At 38.6% G+C, this 14,892-nt stretch overlaps 1 protein-coding gene across 1 annotated transcript in view; it reads left to right on the top strand.

Moving 5' to 3' along the window:
- Nucleotides 1–14,892, top strand: part of VAV3 (vav guanine nucleotide exchange factor 3) — a 219,929-nt gene that overhangs the window by 140,974 nt on the left and 64,063 nt on the right. The window contains exons 16-17 of the mRNA XM_081322928.1: nucleotides 8,031–8,132; nucleotides 10,651–10,748. Coding sequence (XP_081179054.1) covers nucleotides 8,031–8,132; nucleotides 10,651–10,748 — 200 coding nt within the window. The remainder of the gene's footprint in view (nucleotides 1–8,030; nucleotides 8,133–10,650; nucleotides 10,749–14,892) is intronic.

The raw sequence follows: 14,892 nt of genomic DNA, 5'->3' as shown, positions 1-14,892 counted from the left end.
CCAATAAATATTTGAAAGGCAATCTTGGATTTCTGCAGTTAAAGAGAACAAGGAGCATTTAAAATAGGCACAAATCAGGTATGTCTCTAATAATGTGGGATGTTTTAGAGAGTTATGTAAACAACAAAACCATTTAGGTGTATTATAGACAACAGAATTCAATATGCAGGTCACATGATGGTAAACAATATGAAGAAGACCATTGCAGTCAAGATATTTTTTTACATCTCTAGACATTTCCTTGCTATTATATGATTCTAAGTATGATGGAGGTTTGACTGTATACAGTATATAGTTTCTTATTAATATTGATATAAAAGAAACTTCCCTGAGCTCCAGTAGCATTATTGTTTCTTCCACCTACAGTGAATGAAATTCCTTTCTCTCCTTTTTCAAACTCTCTGTTACAATTTGTTTCTTTTGACTTCCGGTGGCTCCGCGGCGACGGAGACAGCCTTCCCGGGCTGCCCGCGGCTCAGCTGAGTGTTTTTTCGCCCGAAACAGCGCCGATCAGCTGTTTGGGCGAATTTGAAGCCCCCTCCTCGGGAGAAGAGGAGGGGGTGAGGCCCCAGGTAGGGGTAGAGTTCTCCGGGGCCGCCTGAGCTTGGAGCTTGGGCGGCTGAAGGATTGAACTCCCCCGAAGCCTGGGTTGCTCCCAGCTGGCCGGCGTCTCTGCTCCGGATTTCTTGGAGCAGAGCCAGGCGTCTGTGACCACCCCTGCCTGAGGAAAGGACTATGGATTAAAAGGAGCAGGCAGAGCGGTACAAGAGGAAAAGGTGAAGAGGATTATTTTATTTTACTCTCGAGCTTGATGGATTTTTTAAACTTTAAGTGAAAGTGCATCACAATTGAAAGTGAAAGATGGCGGCTAAACCTCCCCCTAAAACTCTGCGGAGTGGTGGATCTTCTCCGGTGCAACAATCATCATTACAGGCGTTGCACCCTCCTGATGTATTGACACCGAAGGACTTACGAGATGCTCTGGATAAACATGCCCAGGTACTTTTGGAATCAATCAATCAATCAATCAATGGGTGATAAATTTGCACAGATGGAGGAGAAATTGGAGAAACTGGAGGAGAGAATAGAAGAGAGGATGGAACAGAAGTGCAGCGTGATGAAGGTAGACATTTTGTCTTCAGTGCATAAAGTGGCGGAATGTGTGGATGATTTGGATGAAAAAGTGGATGACTTGACTCAAAAGAATGCCATATTAGAAGCAAAAGTACGGGAGAATGAAGATTTAAGAGACAAAATGGAAAGGGAATTAAGTCTTGCTCAATATTACCAGATGCAGTTTGCTGTTAGAATCAGAGGCTTAAAAGAGAATATTAAGGAAGATTTAAAGCAGCTGGTTTCTGAGGCTCTCGAAGTGGTATTGAATCAGCCAGCATCTGAAATAAGAGAAGCTATGGATAAAGTGTTCCGTGTGAACTCATGGATTGCTAGACAGAGAAAGCTACCTAGAGATATGGTGGTCTACTTTGCAAAAAGAGAAATTAGAGATGAAGTTATACAAGCTGCCTATGATGCTAAAGTTGTGATTGCTGATCAAGAAGTCTTGGTTTTAAAAGAAATTCCTCCAAAGATTTTAAGGAAAAGGAAAGACTTCACATTTCTTGTGCAAGAGCTTAAGCAACGAGATATAAGGTTCAGATGGGAGATTCCAGATGGGTTGATGGTGATGTATGAAGGCAAAAGGTACCGGCTGATTACTGTGAAGCAAGCGCGTGATTTCTATAATAACGTTTTAAAAGCAACCCCATTAACACTTCTGGAAGCTGCAAAGGGATCTGGAGAAGGAGAACATCAAGAGGTTGAAGTAGAGGAAAACGGTGCTGGAGGAGATCAAGCTATAACGTCTTTGGATGATCCTAGAGAGCAAAGGGTAACGCGTGCTGCTTTAAAACGAGCAAAGAAAATAAAAGAACAAGACCAGCAAAAGTCTTCGGAATCTTCACAACGTACTCATAGCCAAGCAGTGGGAGGAGCACGGCCTAAAGAAGATAGTCCTATCAAAGCAGTGCTTCAAGAGCTTTGGGAGGATATGCATGGCAACTAAATTTTTGACTTGGAACGTTAATGGACTAAATTCACCACAGAAGAGAAAGAAAGTTTTTCAATATTTAAAACAATTCAAGATAGATGTTATATGTTTGCAAGAAACGCATATTAGGGCTATGGACCAAAAGCTTTTATTGAACTCAAGACTGGGTACGCACTTTGTTGCCTCTGCAATGAATAAGAAAAATGGAGTGGTTGTTTATATTAAAAGTGCCATAACAGCGGACTTAATTGAAGCAGACAAGCATGGAAGATACGTACTGATAGACTTGTTGCTAGAAGGCAAAAAGACGCTTTTAGTTGGACTGTATGCCCCTAATCAACAACAACAACAGGCTGACTTTTTTAGTTTACTTCATACAAAGGTTACCCAGTTGGATTATAAATCTTTTATTTTTATGGGGGACTGGAATGGTGTTTTGGATGTACAGATGGATAAGGCTGGAGCTTTTAAGCGCATTCCAAGTCATGCTAGACTGCCTAAATCTTTTTTTGAAATGAAGGATGACTTGGAACTGCGAGATATTTGGCGTGAGAGACACTTGCAGGAAAAGGATTATACTTTTTATTCTGATAGACATCAATCTTTTTCGAGGATTGATTTTATTTTGGTGACTAATGACTTTTTTTTGAGGACTAAAAAGGTGAAGATTTGTGCAAGAACTATCTCTGATCATAGTCCAGTTTGGTTAGAGATTGATAAGGAGAAAAGAGACAGGCGCTCGTGGCGCGTAAATGAGAATTTGTTTAGAAATCAGAGAAATGTGGAAGAATGCAAACAGCGGATGAAGGATTTTTTTGAAATTAATATGAACAAAGGTACCTCTATGGATATGGTGTGGGATGCTAGCAAGGCCTACATGAGAGGGGTGTTGATATATATGAATAATAAACATAGACGTGCTGTGGAAGTTAGGAGGAAAGAACTGGAGAATGAAATAAAGGAAAAAGAAAAGGCTTTGATTTTGAACTCAGAGGATGTGAAGACTAAGGAGGCTATTAAATTGTTAAGAGGACAATTTGATAAATTAATGGCTGACCAAGTGGCAACCAATCTGCGGTTTTCCAGGCATAATACTTTTTGCAACGCTAATAAACCAGGTAGATGGTTAGCTTATAGATTGAGGAAAAAACAAAGGACTTCTAATATAGACAAGATTGAGCATAAAGGAAGGGTTGTGTTTCAACAGGACCTTATCAAGGACGCTTTTGTGGATTTTTATTCTAAATTATATGCTAAGGAGAAAATTAATGAAAAAGACATTGATATATATTTGGAGAATGCTAGCATCCCGGTTCTTACGCAAGTACAAAAAGAAGGGATTAATCAATTGATTACAGAAGAAGAAATTTTTACAGCAATTAAGGAATTGAAGGTGGATAAAGCACCAGGTACGGATGGTTTGACTGCGGCCTATTATAAAAATCTACAAATAGAGATGATAAAACCGTTAAAGGAATTGTTCCAGACAATCCAGAGGGGGGGAAAGGTGCCACCGTCTTGGAGAACAGCTTTTATTTCCTTGATTCCGAAGGAAGACCAAGATGCTACTCAAGTTAAAAATTATAGACCGATATCGCTTTTAAATACAGATTACAAGATATTTGCTAAGGTTTTGGCTAATAGACTGATGAGGGTTCTGCAACAGGTGATTCATGGGGACCAAACGGGGTTTATTAGTGGTAGGCAAATGAAAAATGTGAGGCATATAGTTGATGTGTTAGAGTTTTTGGAAAGGAACAACCAGATCTCTGCGGCGCTAATTTTCTTAGATGCTGAAAAAGCTTTTGATCAATTGAATTGGCAATTTTTGTTGAAAGTTTTAGACAAAATGGATTTTGGGGAAAATTTTTTGCAACTGATTAGGGCATTATATCAAAAACAAACTGCCCGAATTATAGTTAATAATAGCTTGACAGAAGCATGTAATATTGAGAAGGGCACAAGGCAAGGGTGTCCGTTATCGCCCTTGTTATTTGTGTTAACATTAGAGATATTATTGGTTAAAATACGGAATTCGGAAAAAATTAAGGGGATACAAATTAGAGATCAGGATTATAGATTGAGAGCATTCGCAGATGATCTGGTTGTTACAGTGACCCAGCCAGAGAACTCTGTTGTGGACCTGATGGAGATAATAACACAATATGGGAAGGTTTCTGGATTTAAAGTTAATACACAGAAAACCAAAATTTTGGTCAGAAATATGACAGTTTTGCAAAAGGCTCTTTTAGAAGGACTAACTGGATTTGAGATTGTTAAAAGGGTTAAATATTTGGGGGTGTTTTTGTCGCCCTCTAATACAAAGTTATATAAAAATAATTACGAAAAACTATGGGGGAAAATTCAAAAGGAATTGGAGAATTGGGAAAAATTGCAATTGTCTTTGTTGGGACGGATTGCAGCAGTGAAAATGAATGTCCTGCCTAAATTTTTATTTCTATTTCAAATGATACCGATTCTTAAGAAAGATTCTAATTTGGAGGAATGGCAGCGAGGTATCAATAAATTTGTGTGGGCAGGGAAAAAGCCACGAGTTAAATTTAAGATTATGCAGGATACTCGTGAGAGAGGTGGGCTTAAAATGCCCAATCTTAAACTATATTATGAAGCTGCTGCATTAGTAGGAATAAGTGATTGGATTAATTTGACACAAGAGAGATTATTAAATCTTGAGGGCCATGATTTGTTGTTTGGCTGGCATGCATATTTGTTGTATGACAAGAAGGTAGATAATGTGTTTAGAGTGCATATTTTAAGACAGGCATTGCTGAGAGTTTGGAAGAAGTACAGACATAAGTTAGATTGCAAGATACCACTGTGGGCAATTCCAAAACATGCAATAGAAAATATACATGCTGGTTTCAAACATGATGTGACTACGTACAAGGAGATCCTAAGTTTGGAAAGAAATGTCTGGTGTTTGAAATCATATAGCCTCTTGCGAGAAGGGAAGGTTGTTCAAAACTGGTTTCAATATACTCAGTTACGGGCCAGGTGGAAAGAAGATCAGAAAAATGGTTTTACAATGACTGATGAAAATTTGATAAAGCAAATTAGAAACCAGGGACCAGCACATATTAAACGGATATATCTTGCGTTGATAGAGATTGATTCAGAAACAGAACTTGTTAAGGATTGTATGATAAAATGGGCCCAAAACATCCAGGAAGTTATTACAATGGACACGTGGGAAAAGATTTGGGTGAGGAACGTAAAATTTACACAAGCTCAAAATCTAAGAGAGAATTTTTACAAAATGTTTTATAGATGGCATTTAGATCCTAAAAAGCTCGCAAGTATGTATCCGAATTATCAGCCTAAATGTTGGAGGTGCGGTGATGAAGATGCAACATATTTTCATATATGGTGGACATGTAAAAAGGTTAAGGCCTTTTGGATAAAAGTTTGGTGGAACATGCAGAAGATTTTTAAACAGAGGATAAAGTTTTGTCCGCAACTTTTTTTGTTGGGAATAATTACAGATGCTACAGTTGTGGACACTAAGTTGATGTTGAATTTAATTACGGCAGCAAGACTCTTGATAGGTCAGTATTGGAAGAAAGAGGAATTGCCGTCTATAGAAGAGTGGACTTTAAAGGTTTCCGACCTGGCAGAGATGGCGAAGATTTCGGCCTATTTGAAAGATCACTCGCAAGAACGCTATATTATGGAATGGAGAAAATGGATTGAGTTTATCTAGAATAAGTATAGGGTTAAGAAGTTTTATGTAGCATTTGAATAAGTCTTCTTTCTTTTTTCTTCTTTTTTTCTTTTAGTTTTTTATATATATATATTTAATATTATTAAGCTTTGTTTTATCCTATATAAGCTAGAGAGTGATGGATTTTAGAGTTTATAGTTGTTAGTATATGATTGTTTATGATTGGTTTTTTTTATATATACCTTGTATTTAGCTCTGGGAAGTCGGGGGGGGAGGGGGGGAGGGGGGAGAGGTAGGGGGGGAGGGTGAAGGGAGGGGGAGGGGGGGTTTTAAAGAAAAATTGTATGTTAAAACTTTTCAATAAAAAAAAACAATTTGTTTCTTTTGATAATTGAAGTAACTGTTGCTAGTTATGGTAAACTCTATGCACTGAGCTGCTCTGAAGTTGAAGCATTTATTATAAATGGCTTTGTCAGGGTGAGGGGGGGGGGGAACACCAGTATTTGCAGGGCAGCCCATGGCAGAAAAAGTGCTTTCATTTGGATTAACGCTCACATTTAACCTTAGAAATAGAAGTATATTTGTGTAAGTCCATACCTATGGACTTGTATGTAAGATCTTAATGAAGATATTGTTGAACTAGGTCACAGGTCTGCAACCCGCGGCTCCGGAGCCGCATGCGGCTCTTTCAACCGTCTCCTGCGGCTCCCAGTCCTCTGTCATGTGCAGTCCAAAAAAAAAAAGTGGGACTAAAAAAGTTCAACCAATCAATTCAAATATGCAGGGTAGGTGCATATCTCGCCTTGGCTCCACTCTTCAGTCAAACTCTGTTCTGTGCATGCGCGCATGTACGCACATGCGCACACATTTTTTGCGGCTCCCAGTTTTTCCTTTTTTGAGGGAACCGGTTCCGAGTGGCTCTTTCACTGTTTCAGGTTGCTGACCCCTGAACTAGGCAGTATACTCAAGCTCAGGAATCTGAGAAAGGAGTAGGTGAAGGAGCAGGAGAATTCTAGTGAAGATAGGTCATATGGGCAGTTCTGATCAGTGGTGGGATTCAGCCAGTTTGCACCAGTTTGGCAGAACCGGTAGCTAATTTTTTGTTGCCCAGGCCCAGAATGCACTTCCGGAAGTGGCATCCGCACAGAGAACCGGTTGTTCACATATTTGAATCCCACCACTGGTTCTGATCCAGATTTCATTTAGGACTCAAATGCTTTCTAAATCTGCTTTGGCTCAGATATCAGAGATAGTCAGTTTAGTTTCAGTTTAAGAACTATAGCATTAAACTACAATCAAACTATATTTTGCTTAAGATGGTATCTTAGCATTTTTTGTTGTTGAATTAAGAACTTTATGCAGTCATACAAGGCTGGCCCTGGGATATAAATAAAAGAGATAATTGGGTTCATAACTTTCTAAGATAAATTAGGATTAGGATAAATCCTGCCTCACAGTCACAGTACAGAAGTGGTTTCTCCCCCACTGCCTTAGTTTTGATAAGAAATGCCAAAAGCCAAGGTGAAGAGTGTTCAGATGGCAAAAAAAAAAAAAAAGATAGAGGAAGCAAGTTTCAGGCTGTTCCATTCTGCCATTGTAATTTCTACAGTTATTCTGACAACAAAATGAAATGGGTCCCGACAAGCAAATAAGAGTGGGTTTTGTGTTTCGTGCTTCACACATTGGCTTAGTTAAATTACATTACCTAATATATTAGTGCAGTGATGGCGAACCTTTTAGAGACCGAGTGCCCAAAAACTGCCCCCCCACCTGCCTGTGGAGCCACCCACTGTGTCCACAGCCCACCGCAGATCACCCATGTGGCCCAGCAGTGACATGGCAGCCATGCCATCTGCCCGAGCCCCACAGCATCAACTGCATGTGATGGGTACGAGAGCAAAGTCTTGTCCCCACTGCTTGGCTGCCATGTCCTTGGCTGTGCTGCTCCACACAGGCTGCACTCAGGGGTGATTCTCCTCCAGGGGGGGCTGCTGGTGAGGAGGGGCCATGGGGGAAGGTGGGTCTGGGGCAATGGCGTGCGTGCCCACAGAGAGGGCTCTGAGTGCCGCCTCTGACACCCGTGACATAGGTTCGCCACCACTGTATTAGTGGAATAAAGCACAGAAGACTCTCCTTCTGCAGGAGAGAAGAAAGACCTCAGAACTGAGTCTTCAGCCAAATGTACCAACAACTTATTAAAATGCATATTTAAACACCATCTGCAGTTTTTTGGGGTTTGAAAATGGAATTATTGCTCTATTAATATTTATGAATATTAAAGAATCTATTTTTACATTCTAGGTCAAACATAAGGCCCCAGTATGCAGAAACAAGTACACATGATTTTAAAATGTATACCTTCACTCGTGTAACATCCTGCAAAGTCTGTCAGATGCTTTTGAGGTGAGTATCAAAGGAGCTGAAGCCTGAAAATGATATTACACTTGGGAAAAACATGACACTCAATAAATTCATCATATTATCTGATGGATTCTACTTTTTTTTAAAGCTAGCAAGACTTAAAATCTACAAATAGTTGTATATTTCAGCATTATCATGAACCCAAGTAATATGTTCAAATAGCAAACATAACACTTCCTTCTCTCTGAGTGGTACATGTATGCAAAATCAGTGGTGTATCATGGGCATTTGTAAAGACAAAGAGGCAGGAAAGATTCTCAGCTTTCTTCATTTTTCTCATATAACCAGAAAATATGTTTTAAGATTATACTGAATTTTCTTTTAGAAGATTAAACCCACTTTCCAACTGAAAATGCTCTTTCTTCAGATTAACTGAAGAGCCATTGGGTGGCAAATATGAGATTATTTTTTACAAAGTATGTACATTCATCTAGGATACTTCATGTGCATGTGAAGACATGAGATATACAAAAAAAATGGAGTCCCTACTATTTTATTTAAGATGTGTAATCGATGAATTCCTGGGATTTTGAAAAAAAAATGGTAACATTCTACTGTATAGGATAGTTAGAATTTCAGAATTTAGAAATAAGATATTGGGTAATTAGTCAAGTGTCATCAACTTCATTTTTTGTTAAAACAATTAGAGAAAAATGTAAAATTAATATATGCTACAGCATAGATTTTTGTTTTGATAGGGCCCTGAGCTGTGCCAAATAGCAACCATACATAGGTGTATATGGACATATATGCATTTATTTATCTTCCCAACAATTCTGTAGCTGAAGGCCAAGTCTTAAATGAATGTAAAGAGTTATTTCCGAACTAATAATAATGAAATGGAGTCATAATTATGTCTGCAATTTTCTTTTGCTAATTTTTGGTTCCTAGAATTCTGCTTTTCTCATTTCAATTAAGTTAGCATTCTGATGGCATCCTCATTGAATGAACCATAACTTTTAATTTTAGCTTGTATTTCTTCCTTCCAAATATGTTATTTTTTATGGATTTCCCTGCAATCAGAAAATAGGTATTATCCTGTCAAATCATTTAGAAGGTTAAGTGTACATGAAAAGATTTTTGTCACTTAAATATAGTAGATGTTATTTAATTAATTTATTATAAAAACAACAACATGGACTCTTGAAATAAAACCTTTGAAATATTCTTCACGCTGTAAGAAGTGGGATACTCCAAAAAGCCTGAGAAAATTGTTATTGAACAATTTCTTTCCACTTCATTGTCCCTGAAAGATTAAATATATTTATACTGAATATTTATATTAACATATGTTCTCAGATAGTGAAGATAATTAATCCATATAAATGTGATTAAATAAATGGGATTATTTTTGTGCTTTTCCTTGGAAAATAATAATAAGGTCTAACATTACTGTAAAGTGTAATTTATACTAGTAACATTTGTATTGTTTTCTAAGTTCATTTCTTTTAAACTCATAAATGCTGCTTTTCAAATTGACCTTACATAAAGAATTATTTTCCACTAAGGCCATTGCAAGCCAAAAAAAAAAAAAAAAGAGAGGGGTTATGATACAAATGCTATAAGTTATTCTTCATATACTACAAGCTTTACTTGAGATCAAAATGATTCCAGTAGTTGAATATTGTGTACTAAAAATACAGTACTAATTAAAAAAACACAGTCAGCATTTAATTTAACTTAATTCTTCCTTGAGAGAAATACGACTGTACCAATCTGGGATTGTGTAGGGTAGCTACACTATAAGAAAGCAGTCTAAACAAAATATTAAATGGATGTTATTAAGCTTGATTCCATTTGATAGGAAGAAAAATAGTAAGTCTTTGTCCATTATGATTAGAGTACTTGAAAAATGTCCTATATCCTGTAAAATATAAAGTCCTACAAAAATGATGTCTATAGTGTGCATATAACCCAACAAAGCAATGTATAATATTATAAACATACATATTATACAGTTGTGTTATGCCAGAATGTAAAGGTACGAGTGCAACAGTCAGGAGCTCTGAATATATAGTAGCAATAAACTCCACTGAGCGATGTGCTACTTCAACAGCTTTTGCATACTCATCACATTACAATTTATTGTGATTGCACACCTCTCTCTTGGCATTAAAAGTAACAGAGATATCATCTGAGGCTGCCACTCCTAAAATCCCAGAGCTTTGTCTCAACACAAATTCCAGGATTTGATCAACACTAAAACCAGATATGCTAAGGAGAAAAAAAAAGTTTAGGAATAATCACACTATCATGGATTGTTCACCTTCCAAAAATGTAAGTGCTTAAGTACCGTAATCAACGTCCATTAGATTTGTAAAAACAAACTTAACGAACAAAGAACATTGCTGGTTATTGGTATTCAGGGATTTATTACTATATAAGCATCTCGAAGTATATATGAATGCATTCTTGTAAGACACATTGAACTACTTCATATTTTAATATTTGTTACATTATACCAAATGTCTTCTGATTTCCATGCTATTTTGTATTTCAGGGGAACATTTTATCAAGGCTATTTATGTTCAAAGTGTGGGGCTGGAGTCCATAAAGAATGTTTGGGAAGACTCGAAAACTGCAGGGTTAATTTAGTTGGTAAGTCATCTGCATTGTTTGGGATTCTATTTTAATTAGATCATAAATTTGCCAGATTTAATTAAGACTTAATTTCCCTTAAGTTGTGTTCATTGTATTTTTGTGTTAATATATTTACAAATATAGCTATAATTGCTTTTTGGGAATCAGTACCTTTTGCAATTTACTGTGAAGTAAAAGAGCTGTAAGAACCACTGGAATACTGTAAGGAGCTTTCAAGAGTCATATAATTAGATCTAGGCATCTGATAGAACTTCTTATACTCAAATTATACCTCCTCATTTCTTGATCTCCTATCCCCTGCTATAAAGCAGTAACACTGAAGAATTTTTATAGAGGATCATGGTTGAGGTGTTCACTGTGGGTATTCAAAAGTTTACTTAGAGGAATTTATAAATTGGAGAAGGCAACCAGTAATTATAGCTTATAGCTTATAGTTTTGGGGTTGGGTATCATCAATATGCGGATGATACCCAGCTTTTTATTTCTACCCCAAACCACCCCAGTGATGCCCTCGATGTGATGTCCCAATGCCTGGAGGCGGTTCGGGTCTGGATGGGGAGGAACAGGCTTCGGCTCAACCCTGACAAGACTGAGTGGCTGTGTGTGCCGGCGTCTCGGGAAATTCAGATTGCTCCACCATTAACTATGGGGGGTGAGATATTACCCCCCGTAGATAGGGCTCGCAACTTGGGTGTCCTCCTAGACTCACAGCTCTCTTTGGAAGATCATATAGGAGCTGTGACTAGGGGGGCCTTCGCCCAGGTTCGCCTGGTGCACCAGTTGTGGCCCTATCTGGACCGGGATGCCTTGCGCACAGTCACTCATGCACTCGTGACCTCCCGTTTGGACTACTGCAACACTCTCTACATGGGGCTGCCCTTGAAGACTACTCGGAGGCTCCAACTGGTGCAGAATGCGGCTGCGCGAGTTGTGGTGGGGGTGTCCCGATACTCCCATGTAACACCTCTACTCCGCGAGCTGCATTGGCTTCCGGTTGTCCTCCGGGTAAGATTCAAGGTGCTGGTTATGACCTATAAAGCCCTAAATGACATGGGTCCGGGTTACTTACGGGAGCACCTGCGGCCGGCATCAACTTCCCTTCGTCCAGTGCGCTCCCACAGAGAGGGCCTCCTTAGGGTGCCGTCGGTCAAAGAGTGTCGACTGGCGGCCCCCAGGGGGAGGGCGTTCTCTGTGGGCGCGCCAGACCTGTGGAACCATTTACCGGTGGAGCTCCGGATGGCTCCCGACCTTCGCTCCTTCCAACGTGACCTAAAAACATATTTATTTGAACAAGCCGGCCTGGTCTGATGGGTTTAGGGGTATTTTAATGTTATTGTATTAATGTATTGAATTGGGCTGTAATATTTAATATTTTTTAATTTTTGTATGTTGTATTTTATTGTATTGCCCTGTACACCACCGAGTCCTTCGGGAGAAGGGCGGTATAGAAATTAAATTATTATTATTATTATTATTATTATTATTATTATTATTATTATTATTATTATTATTATTATTATTATCATAGAGGCAGGTTGGTCTACTGGCTAAGGCAGGGGTCTTCAAACTTGGCCCTTTTATGACTTGTGGACTTCAACTCTCAGAATTCCTCAGCCAGGCATCCTGGCTGAGGAATTCTGGGACCTGAAGTCCACAAGTCGTAAAAGGGCCAAGTTTGAAGACCCCTGGGCTAAGGCATCAGGCCAGAAAGCAGGAGACCATGAGTTCTGGGTCCCAGCTTGGTGACTTTGGGCCAGTCATAGACTCTCAGCTCAGCCCACCTCACAGGGTGGTTGTTGTGGAGAAATTGGAAGAGGAAGGTGTGTTGATTATGTTCACATCCTTGAGTCATTTATAAAAATAACAAAGGCAGGATACAAATAAATGGTCACCTACTTCTAAAACACTTGATAGTAGTTTCTAGGCATGACAGTGGAAGAGGCAGAGAGCAATTACTGTATATCCATTATGCCTTTATTTAATCTTCTCAAAAGCATCTATTTGGCTATTAAAGGAACATAAATGCTGGTTTAGATACTCCACTATTCATGACCTTATGTGGTGAACATTTGGAATTTTGTGTAAGCTTTTATTTTTTAGCCAAACATGACCGCTTAGATTTTTCACAAAGCCCTTCCAGCAAGTATACAAAATAATATATCAACTTGTCTCCTGTTCATAATTTGATTGTTTAAATAGGGCAGTTTTCTAAATTTAGAAAATCAGGTCAGAAGTTTTAAATAAATTGGAGAAGAACATCCTGCATCTTTGATGTTGTAATATGATAATTTATTCATTAATCCTTGAAGTTGTCTCCATGTGATCTTTGCCTCCAGCAGTTGAATAGAAATCATTTAATTATTTCATCCATGATATGACTCCAGAGAAAATCTGAAAACGTTTGTGACCATTTGGTGAGGCAAATCACAGGACTGTGAATTTTAATGCTGTGTAAGGTAAGGGACGCGGTGGCTCAGTGGGTTAGGACTCTGAGCTTGTCGATCAGATGGTCAGCAGTTTGGCGGGTCAAATCCCGAGTGCTGCGTAACAGAGTGAGCGCCTGTTACTCGTCCCAGCTTCTGCCAACCTAGCAGTTCTAAAACACATAAAAATGCAAGTAGAAAAATAGGGACCACTACGGTGGGAAGGTAACAGCGCTCCGTGTGCCTTTGGCATCTAGTCATGCCGGCCACATGACCACAGAGATGACCTTTGGCTTTGAAACGGAGATGAGCACCGGCTCCTAGAGTTGGAAACGACTAGCACGCATGTGCGGGGGAACCTTTACCTTTACCTTTAAGGTAAGAAAGGATAAGTGTTAGGAGTGTGCAAAATTTTTCCCGAAATGACAGGTTTTATACCTATCTGCTTTCTGCATAACTACTTGAGAAAAGGGAGCCATGTCATGCTTCCATAGCTGATCATCCTGTTTGGTAATTGGTTAAGAATACTGAATTATTTTCCAGACTTGTATTGCTGTCTTGCAGAGAATTTAGCAAGCAGCCAGATATTTGCATTTCATTATTTTAAAATAATTGGTTAATGCTCAAAATATAACTCAGAGATAGTGAAATGCTACAGCTATCAAAACATATATTGTGGTGATGAGAATGAACCCTTTCCCCCTTATTCTCTGCACTTCCTTTCCCCAAACAAAGTAATGCTTTCTAGATGAGTTGAGTGCAGGATCCAGAGTTTGCTAGCTAGCATGGCCGTTGCTGAGAATTCTGGGAGTTGAAGTCCACACCTCTGGCGCTAGAGTCAGCTGTCCTAACATCATCATCAGTTGTGGGTGCTACATCACTGCAGGTTTTTAAGAAGAGATTGGACAGCCATTTCTCCAGAATGGTATAGGGCAGGGGTAGGCAACCTCGGCTGTTTTATGACTCATGGACTTCAACTCCCAGAAATCCTGAGCCAGCTATGCTGGCTCAGGAATTCTGGGAGTTGAAGTCCATGAGTCATAAAAGAGCCGAGGTTGCCTACCCCTGGTATAGGGTCTCCTGTTTGTGCAGGGATTGGACTAGAAGACCTCCAAGGTCACTTCCAACTCTGTTATTCTAGTAATTGATATGAAAGGAAGTTGCAAACTTGCTGTGATTTAAGTTTCTCTGCCAAACCTTTAGATGGTGAAAAAGTTTACTAATAATCTTGAAAAAGTATACTATTGTCTAAAGGGCTAATAGAATTGTTTTGATTGTCTGCTTATTGGTTCCTCTCCTGAAAAAAGTAACTTGACCTCCTATCAGTGATGATTATTTTATAAATATAAATGACAGAACTGCCTGCAAAGGGGAAGTTAAAAAAATCTTAATTATCACTGTTTAATCACACCTGTGTTTTGTTTTAGCAAGATAGATTTTGGTTTCCTTCCAGAAAAACATTTACATAAGCATAGAAGTCAGCAGGTCTGAAGACTGTATAGGGTGTGTCTATGAATATTTTTTTAAGTTAATGGAATTAAAATGAATGACAACACCTGGACGCCTTCACTATGCATAGCTTAAACCTGATTGCCTAAATTCTACCTTGTTAAAATATAATCTTGTAAAGTCCTTACTATATTAGATCAATAGTAAATGGGAGTTAATTTAATTGGAAATTAAATTAATTCATTATTAATTTACTATTAATTTAATAG

This window comes from Vipera berus, assembly GCF_964194415.1.
Source record: "Vipera berus genome assembly, chromosome: 3".
Classification (NCBI taxonomy): domain Eukaryota; kingdom Metazoa; phylum Chordata; class Lepidosauria; order Squamata; family Viperidae; genus Vipera; species Vipera berus.
This window is presented reverse-complemented; position numbering and strand designations above follow the sequence as displayed.